Raw genomic sequence first — 20,527 nt, forward strand, 5'->3', positions numbered from 1 at the left:
TTTGAAATTCTATGAACAAAGCAATTAGGAAGAACCTGAGAAAGTAAAGAGGAATCCCAATGCATCGAAGGGCAAAAATGACTTACCATGTCTTGATGAAGAGTCAGATTGAGGGAAGAGGGAATAGAGCATTCCTTAATAGTTGGTATCCACAGGTCATTCCAAAAATCAGATAACTAGCAACACTATTCCAAGCCCATGACCCTCTTTTAGTGATAACCTTAGGATTGAAAATTGATTTTTGAGGGTATTATTTTGCTTTGAGGACTTTGGCCCATAGGGAAGATGGTTGAGTAATTAGTCTCCAACCCAATTTGAGAATCAAGGCAGAATTTTGGACTGATGCTTTTCTTATTCCCAACCCTCGTCATTTGGCCTACAAATCTTATCCCATGAAATTAGAGTCAGTTTTCTGGAAGTTGTGCTGTTATTCCAAAATTTGATGCAAATAGAGTCCAAAGATTTGTAGATTTTGTTGGGAGGGAGAAACATGACATAATGTAGGAATGACTTGAAGACGGGACTGATTGAATCATCACACGATGACCTGCATGAGATAAAAAATTAGTTTTCCACAAGGCATGGAACTGAACCGAAATCGAACTGAATACCCGAAACCAAACCGGTTGACACCCTTAGATGCAAGTTTGTGATTAACGCTATCAACAATGTAAGCAAGGTCCTTGATTTTAGATTTAGAACAGAATAAATTAGTTCCAAGGTAAAAAGACGACTTAGCCATTTCTTTAATTCCAATCACAGAGCATAAATTGCGCTTTTCTAAGGTAGGAATGTTCTTGCTGAACCAGAGACCACTCTCTCTTTTTGATCATGGGTTTTCTTGCTCTGCTCTTCATCTCTCTATCTCCAATAGGGGTAAAGGCCGGGCACACTTTTTCTGATCCTACCCCAAAAAAACAAAGAGAGATAGAGGCAAAGGTTGGGCAAGCCAACATTGTACCCAACCTGAGTTTGTATCTCTTCATCTTATCCTCTCCACTGAGTACAACCACTAGCTCCAGGAAAACCATCGGTGTGCCAACAAGGTTATACGAATTGAGAATTAGATCAATGAATCGGCTGATTCGGATTAGAATTGGTATTTGAATCGGTCACCGATTTCCACTGTTCCTAATCATTATTTCTTGAATGATCCGAATCGGCCAACTAGTCATTTTCTTTGTAATCCACCTTTAATCGGATCGATTCATGGGCCTATTCGATTTTCACCATGAAATGGCTTAAAACCAAATGGCTCGGACCAATTCAGATCGATACGGATCAGAATCGACTCTCAACGAATCCATTACCGAATACGATTTTAAAACCCTGCGTGCCAACCCTCTCCCAACAGAATCCAGTGAGGGATTGAGGAGTTGAATGAGGAATGGTTTGGAGAGACAGTTGGACACCAAAGAGAATGAACTTAGAGAGAGAAGAAGACAAGGATGAGCAGAGAAAAGTAGCAGCCTAATCTCAGTGTCTCACGAAGATTTCTTCGAAACAAATAATGGGAGGTAGAGGAGTTATTGGGGATAAATGGTCAATGAGGATTCTGTGGGCTTGTGCGATTGGAAGTGCTGTAGGTCTGTGGATGGTTGGTGTTGAAAGGCAAGCTCAGAACAGGGAACGCGCTATGGCTGAAAGCTTGAAGGCCATGGATTCAGATGCAGATGGTCAACCCAGTGGTGAAGTAGTTTGAATAATTAACTAAGATTGTTGATCTCCGAGCCTTTATACGTGATACATGGCAAACCGTTTCTTTTGCTCCTTCCGTAGAACATTGCTTTCTCCTGTCCTTGCTTTTTCTTCTTCGAAGTATCATCCCTTTAGGTAAATCTCATTATCACTAACCCTTTCCACTACCCAATTCATTTTTTATGCCATTATATTTATACCTTCTTCTTCTTTTTATCCCAAACTTAATGCTCTTTTCAGGTTGGGTTTCCATGAGTACCAGATGATTGTTTCTCCAGCTGAAGCTTACATTCCATTCCATCCGTGGAGAACTTCTTGGGTCTTCAGGAATTTGAGCCATGGTTCAGTAAACCTAGTCATCTCTGAAGGGAAGCCCAAGTTTGAAATGCATGAAATTGAGCCTCCAAAGAAAGAAAAGTGGAAGACCAAGAAGCGATTAAAGTTGCAGCGAAAGAGAGAGAAGCGAAAGAGGAAAGCAGCTAATAAGAGGGATCCACGATGTCTTGGGGTCAAGGGGAAGAAGCAGAAATTCCCAAACGCAGAGGCTAGAATCAAATACAAGATTGAAAAGGTGAGTGAAAATTGAGTCCTTGAGATTTTTTTTAGCATTTTCTGATAATTTCTGTTATCATCAGTACCAGAGTTAACTAGTTAGTCTGTTCTTTTTTGCACAACTTCATTTAAACCGTATTCATAATAATATATATATAAAAAAATGATGTTGATTGATATGATTTATAGGCCTCCCTCCTTCAAGAGAAATTCAATGGGGTCCATTGGGACCATGACTTCATCTGTCGGAACTTGAATTTCATGGCCTATCTATAGTCGAATTCCATTTGTTCTTCTCATTTTCATATTATATCTTCATTATATTCTTAGACTTTCATTTCAGACCTTAAAAATTTGTTGTACTTTAGTTTTGATTTTAAAAAAAGAGGAAAAAGGGGGGAAAAAGGATTCCATCGAGTTCTTGAACTGAAACCACATGTTCATATGAGGATCATTATGTTTTCTGCATTTATTCAAATAGTTAACATTCCTACTGGTAGCTATCCTGGAAATCCAATTGTAACTTCTATTTACATTACCTCAGTAAGCGCAGATATTAATCTAACTTTTTCCTGAGTAAATAAACTGCACTGTTCTTAGACTAAGAAAACGGTCAGTTTTACTAGTCATACTTAGCATCAAACATGTAATAAGATTTCCCTCTATGTCATAGTTGTCAAGGCATCGCCTAGGTGACAAGGCAACCAGGTGCCTTATCTATCTGGGTGTCCAGACCTGTTTTAGTCCAAAATGGGGAAAATGAGGGTGGGGGGGGGGGGGGGAAGAAAGGGAGAAGAAAGAAGAAAGGGAAAGAAGGGGAAAGAAGAAGAAAAAGAAGAAGAAAAAGAAGAAAGCTTATCTGCGAACAAGAATCATCAGACAGAATGTGGCACATTTTCTCAAATAAGCGCTTGCATTGGGCACCTTGGTATGCCTATGGCCCTATGCACCTACCAAACTCCATGGCTTGCTTTGGCACCATGACAACTATGCTTTATGTGCCTCTGCATAGGTGGTGCATGGTCCAAATGGAGAACAAGGATTCTTAGCATTCCATCCAGCAGCGTAGAGTGAAGATATATCAGTTCAAGTATTGTATACTAGAGTTTTCTTTGTTATTATTACTTATTAGAGTATAATGAGCATGGGGTTTTCAAATTGGTGTTATTCATCAATTGTAAATGAGCTTTCTTATATGCGCCCATGGGGAGTTTAGTTGCTAAGAGAGACAATTCAGAAGGTAGTTTGGAGTTTAAAATAGGAGTTTCTATTTTGGTTAATGTGTTTAAGTTAGGTTAGGAGTTGGGTTTTTTGATTGGATAGAATTGAGCTTGAGCTTTGGTTCTCTTCTCCCAGCTGAGATCAGCAGTGTTAGGAAAATAGTTCTCCACAGTAATGAGGAGAGCTAGCCTTGTATTTATATTGAGGTTTGATTACAGAAATACATTATAACAAACTCTTAACAAACTAACAGATCCACTAACTATGATTACGTTACAACCATAAGTAGTTGTGCAAGTGGGAAGAGAAATCTAGAAGGTCTAGCTGTCCAGCTATAGAGCTAAAGATAGCCACGTGGCTGTGATACTCTTGACAGCAACATTATGTTTCCTTAAACGGTGGCCACTTTGCACAAAAAATGCCAAAGGTTAGGACCGACTCCAAATTCACCCCTCACAGGACCTTGCATAGGCAAGACCTGGGATTTAGGAATAAGTATCAGATATGGTACCGGTCTCGGCCTGTATCGGACGGATTTGCCCCTGAGTTCATTTAAAAATTGTTTTTTTAAAACCATTTTACCCTTGGTCCGTACTGATCCACCGATACGGGATCGGCCAGGAATCAATATCGGCCCCAGCCGATACGGATACAAATCAGCCCCAGCTGATACCGATACAAATCGGCCGATCGAATATTGATTCCTCAAACCATGGGCGAGACCAGCACTGGGTAATGGACCTTTTCTAAGCTGCTGGTTTACTTCTGTTTGTGATTTCTACAAATTATCTCTTATGTGTTGAAATCATCTTACTGCTAGAGCTTTCTGCGTTTTACATTGATTTAAGTCTCAGAGTTTAATCCTGCCCACTGAAGAATTAATGTTGTTGCTGTTGCCAACAGTTGAAAGATATATCAAGGTGATGACTACTTTCCTTGTTTTAATGGTGTTTTTGGGTTCAGAAACAAGTCCTTCTGACGCAGTTACACGCTGGATTAATTAGGGGTTGTTTTTGCAAAGTGTGTTTTAAGACTTGGCAGAGGACTAAGGAAACAGAGGATAAAAAGAGGTATTATGATGCCAGAAACGAAACTAGGAAGATTGTGGGGATGGCTAGGGCGGAGAAATATGAGAATCTCTATATCAACCTAAACACAAAAGAAGGGGAAAAAGCTATTTATAAGATAGCCAAGATGAGAGAAAGGAAGAGTAGAGATTTCGATCAGGTGAGGTGTATCGAGGGTGAAAGATGGAAGAGTGTTAGTAAGGGATGAGGACATTGTGAAGAGATGGGACGAGTATAACTGTGACCTACTGCATGGAGGTAGGTCAAGTAGAACTAACCTAGACGAGTACTCTACCCAACATGATACCATACATCATAGATATATAAGAAAGGTTAGTGTGGCGGAAGTTAAAGAAGCCCTAAGAAAGATGAATGCAGCCCAGATGAGATCCCAATAGAAGTATGGAAAACCTTAGGAGGCTGTGGGGTGTATTGGCTAATCAAGCTGTTTAACAAGATTATGAACCCAAGGAAGATGCTAGATGAATGGAGGAGAAGCATTGTAGTCCCGGTCTACAAAAATAAAGGTGAAATCCAAAGCTGCAATAACTACAGAATCATAAAGCTAATGAGTCACACAATGAAACTATGGGAGAAAGTTATCGAAGCCCCTTTGAGAAGAGAGACTCATATCTCGATGAACCAATTTGGCTTTATGCCAGGTAGATCCACGACAGAAGCTATCTACTTATTGAGGAGGCTTATGGAAAGATATAGAGATAGCAAGAAGGATCTCCATATAGTCTTTATCAACATGGAAAAAGCCTATGATTGAGTCCCTAGAGATCTAATCCAACATGTTCTAGTGAAGAGGGGGGTGTTAAGTAAATATGTGGATGTTATTAAAGATATGTATGAGGGCGTGGTGACTAGTGTGAGATCTTTGGGAGGTCAGGGTAAGGAATTCCCAATCATGATTGGGTTACATCAGGGTTCAGCCTTAAGTCCTTACCTTTTTGCGCTTATCATGGACGATATAACCAAGAGCATTCAAGATGAGGTCCCTTGGTTTATGCTCTTCGCCGACGATATCGTTTTGGTGTATGAGACAAAATAAGGGATTAACTCTAACTTAGAGCTTTGGAGGTCAACTTTGGAAACACGAGGATTTAAGATTAGTAGAACGAAGACGGAGTATATGATGTGTAATTTTAGTCACACTTTGATGAATACTGATATGATGTGAATTGAGGAAAGAGAGATACCACAAAGTGACTATTTTAGATATCTGGGGGCAAGCATAAACTAAGAAGGTGACATCGAGGATGATGTGTCATTAAGAATTAAAGTGGGATGGATGAAGTGGAGAGGTGTGTTCGGAGTGTTGTGTGACCTCCGACATATTCCTCTAAAGCTTAAAGGAAAGTTCTATAGGACTATTGTTCGCCCGACCATGATGTATGGGGCAGAATATTGGGCAATTAAGAAGTGACATATTGATAAGCTTCGCGTAGCAGAAATGAGGATGTTAAGATGGATGTGTGGAAAAACAAGGAAGGATAAAGTACGGAATGAACATATAAGAGGGGACTTAGGAGTTTCCCCTATCACTGACAAGCTCCGAGGGAGTTGTTTAAGGTGGTATGGACATATTCAACGATCACCAAGGGAAGCCCCAGTAAGGAGGAGGGATATGATCCTGATTGAAGGAGCTAAAAGAGCTAGGGGTAGACCTAAAATGACCATAGGAGAAGTGGTGAGGAAGGACATGAATAGTCTAGGTCTGGTCCCAAGTATGACCTCGGACAGAACCTTTTGGAGGGCAAGGATCCATGTCGCAGACCCCATCTAGTTGAGATTAGACTGCATGTTGGGTTGTGCCTTTTTCCTCTTGCTACCTTCCATCGTTCTTTTATTTCTTTTATTTCCCATCTCCAATTTGCCCTTTTCCTTTGTCATTTATCATCTCTTTCCCCATCCCTCTTCTCCTATCTTTTCATCATCTTTTATTTTTGAGTATAGCTATGGTTTTTCTATTTTGGTTTGTTTCATCTTTTATTTTTGAGTATAGCTATGGTTTCTCCTATCTTTTCTTCATCTTTCATCTCCCATTTGTCCTTTTCCTTTGTCATTTATCATCTCTTTCCCCATCTCTCTTCTCCTATCTTTTCTTTATCAATGTCAAGCTCCGGGAGAGTTGTTTAAGGTGGTATGGCCATATTCAACGAACACCTAGGGACGCCCCAGTAAGGACGAGTGATATGATCCCGATTGAAGGAGCTAAAAGAGCTAGGGGTAGACCTAAAATGACCATAGGAGAAGTGGTGAGGAAGGACATGCATAGTCTAGGTCTGTTCCCACGTGTGACCTCAGACAGAACCTTTTGGAGGGCAAGGATCCATGTCGCAGACCCCATCTAGCTGAGATTAGACTGCATGTTGGGCTGTGCCTTTTTCCTCTTGCTACCTTCCATCCTTCTTTTATTTTTTTTATTTCCCATCTCCCATTTGTCCTTTTCCTTTGTCATTTATCATCTCTTTCCCCATCCCTCTTCTCCTATCTTTTCTTCATCTTTTATTTTTGAGTGTAGTTATGGTTTCTTTATTTTGGTTTGTTTCATGTAGCCGACCCCATTAAGTTGGGATAAGGCTGAGTTTGTTGTTGTTGTTATGTTAGTAAGTTCGTAGGATACTAACTGCAGCTTTGTTATCACAGTACATCATTATGGGGAGATAAACAACACCAAGGTTTTGAAGTAAACCTTGAATCCACAACAACTCACAGATTCCTTGTGCTGTAGCATGGAACTCTGCTTCAGCACTGGACCTTACCACAACATTTTTTTTCTTACTGCGCCAAGTGACAAGGTTCCCTCCCACAAAAGAACAATAACCTGAAGTAGACTTCTGGTCAGGAGATCTACCCCAATCAACATCGGTATATGCCTCAATACGGAGGTGATCATGCAGAGACAAAAGAACCTGTTTTCCTGGAGCTGATTTTAAGTAATGAAGAATGCGAAGAACAACAACCATACAGCCATATGTGTAGAATAGGGATCATGCATGAACTGACTAACCAAACTCACTGCAAATGCAATATCTGGTCTAGTATGTGAGATATAAATTAATTACCCCACTAATCTTTGATAGCGGATTTTGTCAACAGGTTCACCATCTTTATCCTTCAGTCTAGTACCAACTTCCATAGGAGTATCACAGGGATGACAACCCAACAAACCAGACTCAGATAAAAGATCCAGGACATACTTCCTTTGACAGAGAAAGATGCCTTTTGAGGAACAGGCAACTTTAATCCCAAGAAAGTACCTTAATTTCCCTAGATCTTTTATTTCAAACTCACGTCCTAGGAAGCTCTTCAGACGAGAGATTTCAACACCATCATTCCCTGTCACCACTATGTCATCAACATAAACTATGAGAATAGTGACCTTGTCACCAGACCCAGACGTTTAATGAACAGAGTATTGTCAGCATTACTCTGTTTGTATCCCACTGAAATCATGGCCTTGTGAAATCTACCAAACCAAGCCCGTGGAGACTGCTTCAGCCCATAGAGTGCACACTTCAATTTGTAGACTTTCCTATGAGTTTTTTCAGATGAAAATCCTGGAGGAATCTCCATATAGACTTCCTCCTCAAGCTCTCCATGACGGAAAGCATTCTTAACATCAAGCTGCTGCAAATCCCACCCCCAAAATTCACAGCACATGATAATAGAATACGAACAATACTCAGTTTCGCAACCGGAGCAAAGGTCTCCTAGTAGTCGATGCCATAAGTTTGGGTGAAACCCTTGGCTACAAGTCTAGCCTTGTATCTGTCAATTGTGCCATCCATCTTCTGCTTGACTACAAACACCCATTTACATCCAACTGGCTTTTTCCTTGGAGGAAGAGCAACAATATCCCAAGTATTATTTTTTCTTAAGGCTTTCATCTCTTCCACCATAGCTGCCTTCCATTTTGTATCTGCAAAGGCTTCCTGCCACTTTTGTGGAATAGAAACAGAAGAAAGAGAAGACACAAAAACATGATAGGAGAAAGAAAGAGAATCACAGGAAACAACATGAGATATGGGATGTTGGTTACATGCCCAAATACCTTTACCGAGAACAATAGGTAATTCAAGAGAAGAAGAATCCTTACCAGACGGAGTAGTAGGCTCTGGCTCAAAGGACGACGATGAGATGAGTAAAGGCGCCACAATGGTGGTTGTTTCAACTTGCTTTTTAGGGGTTCGAGTGAAGACATAGGGGTTTGGGCGATCAAGTCTTCCCTGAATTTTTCAACCTGTCGTCTAATAGAACCAGGAGTAGGTTGCTCCCCCCTAAATTGTATCCAAAGAAGGCCCTTGATCCGGTTGCTGCTCCCCCTGAAGAGGAACATGGGAAGGAGCAGCAGGTGGTGTGGCAGCAGGAGGTACATCAGGTGGTATGGCAGCAGGTAATGCTGGCACATCTTCAAAAGCTAATTCAAACTCCCCTTGAAGATGTGACGATGAATAATTTGGTAAGGACTTATGGAAGACGATGTCCATGGAAACCAGTACACAACGAGTTGGAGGATGGTAGCACTTGTACCCTTTTTGAGTTGCAGAATAACCCAAAAAAATTACACTTGACACTACGAGGATCTAGCTTCCCATGAGAGTAATGATTGCGAGCATAGCAAACACAACCGAAAACCTTTGGGGGAATAAGAAAGGAGGAACCCTGAAGGACATCAGTCGGAGCACGAGTGCCCAGAACCCGAGTAGGCAACGATTGATCAGGTAGGCAGCGGTAAGAACAACGTCACTCCAGTATTGGGAAGGGACATTCGGGTCAAACATAAAGGCACGAGCCATTTCAAGAACAACATTTTGAGGTGTGTTGACACAACTGGTTTGATGAAGGATCCCATGCTCAGCCATGTATTTTTTAAATTGCCCTTCCATGTATTCTCTGCCATTGTCACTACGGAGAATTTTCAAGGTGGCATTGAATCGAGTTTGAATTAACTCGTGGAAAAGCTGAAAACACCAAAAAACTTCGCTCTTGTGCTACATCATATACACCCAGGTTGTGCGACTATGACAATCAATAAAAGTGACAAACCATCTATGACCAGAAATAGATGCTTTCCGGGCAAGGCCCCATACATCAGAATGAACAATATGAAAAGGAGAAATACTTCTTTTATTTAATGAAGGATAAGTAAAATGAGTTTGCTTAGCCAAAACACAGGCTTCACAAAAATACTCATCCTTATTAAAATTTTTAAGTAATTAGGGAAACAAATGAGATAAAGTCCCAATGGGAGAATGTCCTAGCCTACAGTGCCACTGATATAAGTCAGAGGAGACAGAATGTAACTGATGGCTGTGAGAGGAAATGGTAGCGGAAGGCTGTGAACCACCATCAAACAAGTGGAGACCATTATGCACTTTACCAACCCCAATCGTCTTCCCAGTCATCAGATCCTGGAAGACACAATGAGACGGAAAAAAAGTTACTTTGTAGTTTAGGTCCTTAGTAAGGCTACTAATCGACAATAAATTAGTAAAGAAAGAAGAGACATGTAAAACAAATTTTAGAGTAAGACTAGAGGAGCAACAAATAGACCCTTTCCAGATATAGATGAAGAGACCCATTGGCCACTCGGACAGTATCTTTCCCGGATGGAGTGTACTGATGAAAAAGGGTAGAAGAACCTGTCATATGGTCAGTGGCACCGGAGTCGACGATCCATGGATTGGAGACTGCCGATGCACAATGACCACCAATAGAAATACTTGAGGCAAAGTTAGAAATAGAACCAGAATTAGCAGCAGGTGTAGAAGACTGGGCAACAGCGGCAGAAGAGGCCTTTAACATCCGACGGAAAGCTTGAAGTTCTTCCAGAGGTAGACCAATGTTTGCAGGAGGTGTTGCAATGGTTTCGGTCGGTCTGATTTGCCTTAGTTGTAGGCTGACCATGGCCCTTGCTGCCACCTTTTTTTTCCGATTTGCTTCAAAATCAGTAGGCTTCCCATGTAACTTTCAAGAGGTGGCCTTAGTATGCCACAACTTACCATAATGTTCACATTTGACAGTCTCCTTAACAGCTTTGGAGGTGTCAGTAGTAGTATTATTCGAACTAGACCCAGTATGTGAGGCTGATCGGTTTGCGGGTGTAGGGTGCAGCATAGCTGAATGGCGGCAATCCTCAATATGAACCAATGCATAAGACTGCTCCAGGGTAGGAAAAGTATCCCTGCTGAGAATCTGGACTCTAATATGATCATATTCAATGTTGAGACCAGCCAAAAAATCATAAACTTGAATTTATCAACATGTTTGCGATAGGCAGCAATATCGATGACATTAGTAGGCTGATAATCCGAGTAATGATCAAGTTTCTGCCAGCACTAACGAAGCTCTGTATAATATTGGGAGACAGATAATTCGTTTTGCTTTGTATCATGAATCTTCTTCCATAGTTTATATACTTGAGCATCATTCCCAACTTGGGAGTAAGTGTCTTTTGTAGCTTTCCATATTTGAGCAGCAATGCCCAAGAGAAGATAACCCGGTGCCACAGTAGAATGCATAAAACTAAGAAGATAAGACATCACCATGAAATCATGGGAGAGCCACCGATCTTGGGCAAGTCCTTCTTCATCAGGTTTGACAAGGTTACCTGTAAGATGTCCAGTAAAGCCGCGACCAGCAATGGTAAGGTTAGTAGATCGAGACCACATCAGGTAATTAGTCCCATCTAACTTGATAGTAGTGGCAGCGAAAGGAAGGTACTCAGTACGAACAGATCCATCTGATGGAGACGAGGCTGTAGTGAGATCAAACATAGTGGCAAGAGAGTGGGGTAGATGGGTTTTAGGATTTCCACAAATTTAACCGTCAGAAGAGGCTAAAAAATGGATCGAGTCTCCCTTTGGTAGTGGTCAAGATGTCCTCCAAAAATCAGCACCTTCTGATGAGCCAATAAAAAAAATCCTAATTTTGTGTAAAAAATTAGGTTAAAACCTGATTTGGAGAAATCACAGGACTGAATCTGAGTTTTTCTTGATTCAAATCTGCAGTCTTCAAACAAGAATGGATGTTGACCAATAACCAGCATGAAAAAAGCTCCAAAAAAGGGCAAAATCGATCTTAAAAAATTGGAGAAATCGATCTTCAAAGGAGGAGGGGACCTGCCGGCAGAATCTGGTCAGCACCTGTAGTCTTCAATCATAATCTGCAATGAGGTAGGACGGAGGGCAGCATCTAGATCTGCAGGAGATCACCTCATAGTGCTGCCCTTAATGGTTGAGAAGAGCCGAGAGTGAGAGAGAAGGTTTTAAGAGGTTTGCGGTAAGGAAAAAAAAGGTCTACAGTACAGTTGTGGAAAGCAGAGAAGGGGGAGGGAAAAAAAGGGAAAAATATAGAGACTGCAACCTAGATCAGAATTCCTGCTATGATACCATGTTAGCAGACTTTAGGAATGAATGCTTAAGTGATCAATAGGATCACCAAGCCTCTTTATTTATAATAAAAGAGGAAAACAAAATATTACAGAAATACCCCCTCATAACCGACTCTAATTAATGAGTCGGCTATTGGGGGGGAGGGGAAACCCCATAATCCCCTTTGGGCTACATAACTCAACATTATGATACATATAAAACACAGTTTTGAAGCATAAAACACCTTATTATGCAATGTGAAAATATATATCATCTTGATGTAAGGATGTGAGTCGATTTTACCTATTCTATCAATTCATAACCAGAAAAAAAAGAGATCTGCAACTTTTCCAGTTTTTCGGCCAAATTTGTTTTGATCCATGATTTGAGTATTGTAAGTCCCCAAAACTTGTTGAAATGGTGATGATTTAAAGTCGTTTTTTTATGTTAGATGATTTCCTCCCAATTCATATAGAAGAGAAAAACAAGTTTTCAAGGCCTTCGGTTGCTCTCAGTTTTGTATCTTCTGTTTTGCAGGTTTAAAGGAGGCATATCAAGTGTATCTTATTTGTATTGGACCGTATTGGACAGTATCAGTCCTGTATCGAATAGTTTTGGTCCAGTATCGGGCCGTATCAGCCCCGTATTGGATCATATTGGTTGATATAAACTTTATTTGAAAATAAGTATTGTATCAGTAAATATCGTACCGATACTCACTGATACTGATACGTATCGGCCGATATGATATGGTACCTATTGATACTTAAAACCTTGGTTTTAGTCCCACATTGGATAGGCAGAAAAGGGAAGGAGGGGCATAAGTAATACTAAGCCCTTGGCATAACCTAACAGGTCTGAACGATAAGGTCCACAGCCCATGACCCGAATATGGACTTATTGATTGGTTATTGTTCTTGGGCTAGACTAAATAAGGGCATGATTGACTGAATCTGAATTACAATCTGTTTCAGTTTGGGCTTCCAAAAACAATTAACTAATCGGTCCCATTTCAGATGTACCAATCAGGATGACAACTATGGTTGGCCCAACTGAAAGTCCGAAACCCATCTGATGCAGAATACTATTCTATAAGTGAACAAAAATGCCACCCTTATGTTCAAGGAGAACAACACAATACAAAAATTAATGGGTTCTATGAATTGAGTTATCTCCTACTGTGTGAATGCCTAGAGAGATTCACTTTCAGTGTTTGAAAAACAGAATGGTCTCCTATAGAGTTAGGAATGCTATTCAATGTTCAAATGTCCCAAACAGAGTCCTGGCCATTTTGGGAATGGTAGTGAGAAATATTCAAAGAAAATAAAAGCAAACTGGAAAAGTTGGTGTGTGTGTGTGTGTGTGAAATAGTAGTAAGGATGGTTATGTCAATGATGTTGAGTTTATATACAGGTCTACTTTCTGAAAATGGCTCTCCAAAAAAAATAGTAGGAAGGATGGTTATGTCAATGATGTTGAGTTTATATACAGTTCTGATATTTATTGTGCTCTAGTTGCTTTTTTTTTTTTAAGAATAAGATAGATGTGAACCAGGAGGCTTGAACTCAAGACCTTGGTAGCAATGGGCTTTATGCCATAGCTGTGCGCTAACTGGAGTTGCTAACCATTTTCATGATTGTTAAGATGCACACAAACAGAATATATTGAGTTATGTTAATTCTATCAATTGCAGGCCAAAATCAAGGAAGGTTTATTGATTGAGAGGTTGAAGAGGTATGAAGTTCCTAAAGTTCAAGGCCCAGAAGTTCAACCGGACAACCTCACTGGTGAGGAGCGGTTCTACATGAAAAAGATGGCCCAGAAAAGGTCTAATTATGTGCCAATTGGCAGAAGAGGGGTTTTTGGAGGTGTTATTCTTAATATGCATTTGCACTGGAAGAAGCATGAAACTGTTAAGGTCATCTGCAAGCCTTGTAAACCTGGTCAAGTACATGAGTATGCAAGGGAGATTGCTAGATTAAGTGGTGGGATCCCAATTCAGAAAATTGGAGATGACACTATAATATTCTATCGGGGAATAAATTATATTCAGCCAGAAATTATGTCTCCTATTGATACGTTGTCCAAGAAAAGGGTATGTGGTCGAACTTTAAAGAAGCTTCACTTGACTTTTTATGTTTTTCAAAATTCTCCTTCCCTATGTTATATTTGATATTCCTACTATTTTATTTTAAGTTGCAGGGTTAAATAAGCTCAAAATTGGCTTGTGAAAGAGGACCAATAAAAGACCCCCGCAACCTTTTCTTTTTCCCCGGCGCCCTCCTTGCAATTTTTTTAAATTAAATTTTGTAGTGGACTTTTACATTTTACTATTTGGCAGGCATACCCAGTGAACAAACAAGGCTCCCACCACTGCCGAGTCATAATGTATGCAGCCTTACCCCTGCTTTCGTAGAGAGGCTGTTTCCAGACTTGAACCTGTGACCACTTGGTCACAATGGAGCAACCTTACCATTGCACAAAGGCCCGCCCTCATATCTTACTATTTGAAGCATGTTAGAAATTGTGGTTTCTTGTCTGAAAATTCTCATGTGATTTCAACCTTGGGGATCTAAGAATACATACTTGTAGAAGTATGTTAGAAATTGTGGTTTCTTGTCTGAAAATTCTCATGTGATTTCAACCTTGGGGATCTAAGAATACATACTTGTAGTTACTAGTATGTAGGAATGTCTCAAGGTGTCTCATCTCAAAACTCTTATCCATGCCAAAAACATCCATGCATTTTCAATATGTGGGGTCTAAGACATGCTAACAAGGGACACCGAACCGCTACATAGGAAATATGCAAATAACTGCTCATAAAGGGGTGGAGGTATGTATATTGTGTCCTCCACTTACCTTACCCCGCCCTTCCTCGTTTCCCTTTGGTTGTTTTTGTAAAGCCTTCTTTCAGCATCCTGTTTATGCTTCCTGTAGCATCATGTTTTACTCCATAGTAGGTAGCCAATGTTTTTTTGTTCTCTTTCCTATTTCTTTCAGGCACTTGAAAAATCAAAGTATGAGCAGTCACTTGAGTCCGTGAGGCGCTTCATAGCTGTAGCTGAGAAGGAATTGGAACTCTATTATAGGCATGTTGCACTCTATGGTGACCCGAGCACCAGGGACTCCAGTTCAACCTTTCCCAATCTTAGAAAAGGCTTTCATGAACAAGGAATCCCCAAAGAAATTGATTCAGAAAGCCTTGATTCAACTAGCGATGGCTCCTCGACTGATCTTTCAGAAATTGAGAGTTTTGCAGGTCCACAATTATCAGTAGCCGATGTTGACTCTGAAGACGAATTCTTGATGGAAATTGAAGATGATTTTGAGGACTCTGACGTACTAAGTACCGAAGTTGATTCTGATGATGAAGAAAGCTCTTCTGCCCAACAAGAGAGCTTTGCCTGTTCAGCTTCCAACGGTTGGACACGAGTTTTTGATGATCAAGATTTTCTCTGATAGATTTGCAAATCAAGAAGTTTTAAGTTCTTCTATTTAGGAGGCTAAGGTACCTATGAGGTTGTCAATATGATCTGAAGATTTTCTTGAACTTATGGTAAGCTTAATGGACAAAAATGCTATTTACTTAGCAATAAATTATATATGTTCATTATATTCTTTTTAAACACGGTTAAATTTCCACATTGGAAGGGTGAAATAAAAAAGAATCTTGTCTGTGCGTTAATGAAGTGCTAACAATGTGATGTCAATTTTTTTTGGGGCCAAGAGATCGACAGGCCGTGTAACACCTGCACTAGCGTGGGGTCAATGAGAACGAACGTAGGGTATCAACATAGATGTGATTTTTGATTTCATAGGGATCAAGGCAATACTTTCGCTTGGTCCTATGTGTGGGCACAAGCGCCATGTGACCAGGTAGCGTTCTTTTTCTCTTTTTTATATATAACAATTTTATTAAGATAGAGATACTACAAGGAATAATTTAGGGGTGCAAGTCTGGCCCTGTCGACTAGAATTTGCCCTGAGCCTGAACAAGGCCTGGGCTGAGATACCCTGATCCTAAGGGTGGATTAGTGTTGGAAATTTTTGGCTTTAAGTTAAGGTCTGGGTTGGTTTGAGGCCTTGGGCTGAGTTCGGCCCGACCTTTATACTAATATATATATATATATATTATAAATTTTAAACATCACACATTTTGTTATAAAATAATATTATATATGAAGATAATAAGTGATATTATATATTTTAGGGAAGTCGTTCTTTGCGTGGGATGCAAGGGCCACGCCACACATGCCAGCCAAGGAGAGCGAGCGACAACACAATGGATGGCGGAATTTCCATTATACATGGGATGCATGGCGGTCATTCGGTTCTGTCACCCATTGTGTATGGGCGTGGCCCTTGCGTCCCACGCAGGGAACTTTTTCCCTATATTTATTGTAGTGTTATTTTCTATAAATTTTATCAAAAAAAAGTTATACAAATTGATAGTTTTCTTGTTGATCCAGCCCAGTCCAAACATCTCTCCCTTCCCCCTTCCTGTGATCAAATTGGCCCAGCCCAACCCTGAGGGTAGGTTAGGGTTGGATTTTTTAGGCGCTGAGTCAGGTCGGGTCAGGCCTGGTCCAAGTCTCTCTCTCTATTCCTCTCTCTTCCCTCTTTGAAGCATTCTCATCCAATCAAATGAAATGAAAGGATGTGCTACAGTGATTCTCTCTGTCTTTTCTCTGATTTTTATTTTTATTTTTATTTTTTAACGGTAGAATAAAAAAATGTATATATTAAACAAAAAAAAAATCTTAAATTAAAAATAAAAGAGTTTGTACTGTTTGAGTGCACTATCTACTTCTTTGTTGATAGATACATATTACATAATAAAACATCTGTTGCATTATCTCTCTTTCCTTGTCCTGTTTTTGGAACTGCAAAATTTATTGGCTGAATAAAGACAACTACTAATAAGTCCAAGACAGACAAGCTACTTGGGAAACAAACAATTAAAAAAGAACAAAATGCAAACCGCCATTACCCAAAGTCAAAGACCTTCGGTCCTTCCCAAGTTCAGTTCAAGATGCAAACCGCCATTTCTTTTCTTCTTCAATTGTCTTGACTAAGGCAGCTTCCACCACTGACCATGGACTGGCTCATTTTCCTATTCATCTCCTTCTTTCTCTTGATTTCCATCCATGGTTTCTTTCACCTCCGTAATCACTTCAACCCACCCAGCAAAATATTCCCACCAGGCCCAACTGGTCTCCCTATCCTCGGCAATCTCCTCCAACTGGGAGACAGACCCCATGAATCCCTAACCCAACTAGCTACTATCCATGGCCCTCTCATGACCGTTCACCTGGGCTTCGTCACCACCATCGTTGCCTCTTCCGTGAACACTGTAAAAGAAATCTTACAAACCCATGACCAAGCCTTCATGGGTCGATCTATACCTAACGCTGCAACTGCAGAAACCGGTTATGAATTCTCCATTACTTGGCTTTCTGGTGGCCCTCGTTGGAGAAACCTCAGAAAGCTTTGTAATACCCAGATCTTCACTACACAGAGACTCAATTCGATGCAAACACTAAGGTTGCAGATGATGGAAGAGATGGTTAAGAATGTTGTGGAGATCTGTGAAAGTGGAGATGGTGTCAATGTTGGGAGGATAATTTTTGGTACTACCTTGAATTTGTTGTCTAATACTTTCTTCTCTTTTGATATGATTGATCAGAAATCTACGAAGGTGGAAGAGATTAAAGATGTTATTTGGAGGATTATGGATCTTGCAGGGAAACCCAATGTTGCAGATTATTTTCCTATGTTTAGGGCATTTGATCCGCAAGGGATAAGGATGGAAATTAAGGTTTGTTATGATAGGCTCCATTCTTTGCTTGATGATGTTATCCATGGTCGTGTGCAACGTAGAGCTTCCGGGTCAGTGAGATCGGGTGATTTCCTTGATGTTCTTCTTGATTATAGCCATGAACATGGCGATGACTTTACTCTCCGGGACATCAAGCTTTTGCTCTCGGTACACTCTCTCTCTCTCTCTCTCATAATTAAAAATTGGAAAAGATAACCATACCTGGTTGCGTGGCCTTGTGCCCCGCACCCAAACATAGGAGCTAGCCTATCCCTTATGAAACAAAAAAATCTCATCCATGTTGATGCCCCTACACAGGCAGGGGTGAAATGGTCATCCCACTCATTGCCTGAGCATCCTGGCTGGATGGGGTCCACGCCCTGCTTGTGTGAGGCTGCACAATGGCCGCTCGGCTGCCCAGCCATAGATGATCCAAATTGCCAAGAGCCAGGAGTTCCTGTGCTCATGAAAGACGAAAATTCCACCCATTGATATGATATCTTCACGCACATTCCCATTGGTCCTCGTGTTGGTGCAGGGGTCACATACCCGGAGCGAGAACTCTTCCCCATTGTGTAATTTCCTGTAATCCTGAATTTCAAACTACCACATTGCCATTTGGCAATCTCTGTTTGGGCTGATTTTTCTGTGAGCAGGGAGGGACCTTGGGGTCAAGGCTCCATCAGGATCAAAGCAGGTCATTTCTTGAAACTTCAAGCTAATCTGTTTACCACATCCAGTGCTTTTGTAAAGACTCAAAGAACTTGGCCAATCACCTATGGGGAATATCTTTTTAGGAAACCGGTTTTTGAACCTGCATTGTATTGTTATTTAAATTTTTTTAAGAAAGAGAAATAATAAAAAATTTCTAGTCGTGTGGTTCCTGTGCCCTGACACAGGAGTGTGCAAATTTACTGTCTCACCTGTTATGAAATCAAAATATTCATCCATATTAATACCTTATGCATGCTCTCATTGGTCCCCATGTTGGTACAGAGGCGACACAACCAAGCAGTGATCTCTTGCCAAAAATTTATATGTAAGAAGGCGTGGGACATGCCTTAGCCTTAGACACACTTTTCTTATTATTTTATTAGGAAGCAGTTTTTTGTTTAGGACTGTGCCTACGCCAGCACTTTTATATGTCTATCTCTCTCCTTAAAATAAAAGGGCAAAGCTGTCTTTTCATATGGGTAGAAGAGAGGCCACACTCCCGGGCGGAGTTCTTTTTCCCTATTTTATTTTTCTGTTCTCCAAATGTGAGGCTGAAAAGCCGAAAGATACTATAGGATGTGCAGTTTACTAGGTGTCCATATCTCTCTCTCTTACATACATACATACATACATACATATAAATTCATGTTTGACTGAATTTCTTTACAGGCACTGTTCATAGGAGGAACAGATACAACCACAACAACATTGGAGTGGACAATGGCAGAGCTGCTTCACAACCCAACCCCAATGTCAATTGCACAACGCGAGCTCTCTGAAACAATCGGTGCAGGTCGAAGCATCAAAGAAGCAGACTTCCATAACCTCCCATATACGAAAGCAGCACTAAAAGAGTCCATGCGCCTACATCCTACAGTACCATTACTCTTACCTCACAAAGCATTAACTGACGTAGATCTCTACAACTTCCACATACCAAAGCATACTCAAGTGCTCATAAATGTATATGCCATAGCAAGAGACCCTTCTTATTGGGTTAACCCGAACCGTTTCTTACCAGATAGGTTCTTAGGATCCGAAATAGACTTTAGAGGGAATCACTTATGTTTCATTCCCTTTGGTGCGGGGCGGAGAATGTGCCCAGGACTGCCACTTGCAGAGAGGATGCTGGAGATGATGTTAGCTACATTACTAAATCGTTTCCATTGGAAGCTTCCTAAAGGAATGGCACCAGAGGAGATGGACATGAAGGACAAGTTGGGGATTTCGCTCCATAAAGCCACACCATTGATTGCAGTTCCAGTACTTGTCAATGTTGATAATTCAGAACCAGATAAGAATTAGTTGGACAAGGATTATGTGGTATCTGTTGTCATTGCAGGACATAATCTCTCTAGAGAAGCATTCCCTATTTTGGCCATGTAGATTGTCTAGAACAATATTTGTTATAATTGCAGTTTCTGATATCTATACTGTGAATTCTTCTACTTGGGATGTTCTCTCTCTCTCTCTCTCTCTCCATCCACCAAATCTTAATACACTAACATCTATCGAATCTTGCTCTAATATCATTTGTTAGGGATGAATGCATAGCCACAAGAAAGAAATCAAGCAAACAATCACACACAACATGAGAAATGTAATGTGGTTTGACACGATTGCCTACATCCACCTGAGAGAACCAAAGATGTTCCACTAAACCTAAAAAACTTTACTCACTCTCTACCTTACAATGTGATCTCTCCTTACTTGTGCCTAGGGTTTTTCCACACAGAGAATATATAGGGAACCCTAAAACACGAATACACCACCACGAGGAAGAAATCAAGCAAACCCTAAAACATTCGTCCCCAATAAGTGATATCAGAGCAAACAATCACACATAATATAAGGAATGTAGTTCGACACGATTGCCTACATCCACCAAAGAAAACCAGAGATTTGCCACTAAACCTAAAAAACTCTACATTACTCTCTATCTCACAATGTAACCTCCCCTTGCTGCTCCTAGGATTTTCCACACACAGAGAATTTATAGGGAACCCTAAAACCTTAATCTTCACACAATTATAATTTTAACCCTGTACATATAATGGATCCAAAACCCG

General features: G+C 40.5%; 3 protein-coding genes across 3 annotated transcripts; all 3 read left to right on the top strand.

Moving 5' to 3' along the window:
* Window positions 1–1,447: 1,447 nt before the first annotated feature.
* Window positions 1,448–1,702, top strand: LOC122656892. Its single transcript, XM_043851585.1, has one exon. It carries the CDS (start codon window positions 1,511–1,513, stop codon window positions 1,700–1,702), a length of 192 nt encoding a protein of 63 aa, XP_043707520.1. The 5' UTR covers window positions 1,448–1,510.
* Window positions 1,694–15,570, top strand: LOC122656891 (uncharacterized CRM domain-containing protein At3g25440, chloroplastic-like). The gene is made up of 4 exons (XM_043851584.1): window positions 1,694–1,833; window positions 1,939–2,269; window positions 13,617–14,018; window positions 14,927–15,570. The coding sequence occupies exons 1-4, from the start codon at window positions 1,748–1,750 to the stop codon at window positions 15,383–15,385; spliced, it is 1,278 nt and encodes a 425-aa protein (XP_043707519.1). The 5' UTR covers window positions 1,694–1,747; the 3' UTR covers window positions 15,386–15,570.
* Window positions 15,571–17,000: 1,430 nt separating this feature from the next.
* Window positions 17,001–19,786, top strand: LOC122653850 (geraniol 8-hydroxylase-like). The gene is made up of 2 exons (XM_043847801.1): window positions 17,001–17,912; window positions 19,128–19,786. Exons 1-2 carry the CDS (start codon window positions 17,022–17,024, stop codon window positions 19,761–19,763), a joined length of 1,527 nt encoding a protein of 508 aa, XP_043703736.1. The 5' UTR covers window positions 17,001–17,021; the 3' UTR covers window positions 19,764–19,786.
* The last annotated feature ends 741 nt before the right edge of the window (window positions 19,787–20,527 follow it).

The sequence above is a fragment of the Telopea speciosissima genome, chromosome 3 (assembly GCF_018873765.1).
Source record: "Telopea speciosissima isolate NSW1024214 ecotype Mountain lineage chromosome 3, Tspe_v1, whole genome shotgun sequence".
In the NCBI taxonomy this organism is placed as follows: Eukaryota; Viridiplantae; Streptophyta; class Magnoliopsida; order Proteales; family Proteaceae; genus Telopea; species Telopea speciosissima.

Bases quoted from the DNA above. Each gene is read 5' to 3' on its own strand.
- LOC122656892 (XM_043851585.1), top strand. From the start codon at position 1,511: ATGGGAGGTAGAGGAGTTATTGGGGATAAATGGTCAATGAGGATTCTG.
- LOC122656891 (XM_043851584.1), top strand. From the start codon at position 1,748: ATGGCAAACCGTTTCTTTTGCTCCTTCCGTAGAACATTGCTTTCTCCT. The intron at 1,834-1,938 runs GTAAATCTCATT...TGCTCTTTTCAG, and splicing joins TCGAAGTATCATCCCTTTAG to GTTGGGTTTCCATGAGTACC. The intron at 14,019-14,926 runs GTATGTGGTCGA...TATTTCTTTCAG, and splicing joins ATACGTTGTCCAAGAAAAGG to GCACTTGAAAAATCAAAGTA.
- LOC122653850 (XM_043847801.1), top strand. From the start codon at position 17,022: ATGGACTGGCTCATTTTCCTATTCATCTCCTTCTTTCTCTTGATTTCC. The intron at 17,913-19,127 runs GTACACTCTCTC...ATTTCTTTACAG, and splicing joins ACATCAAGCTTTTGCTCTCG to GCACTGTTCATAGGAGGAAC.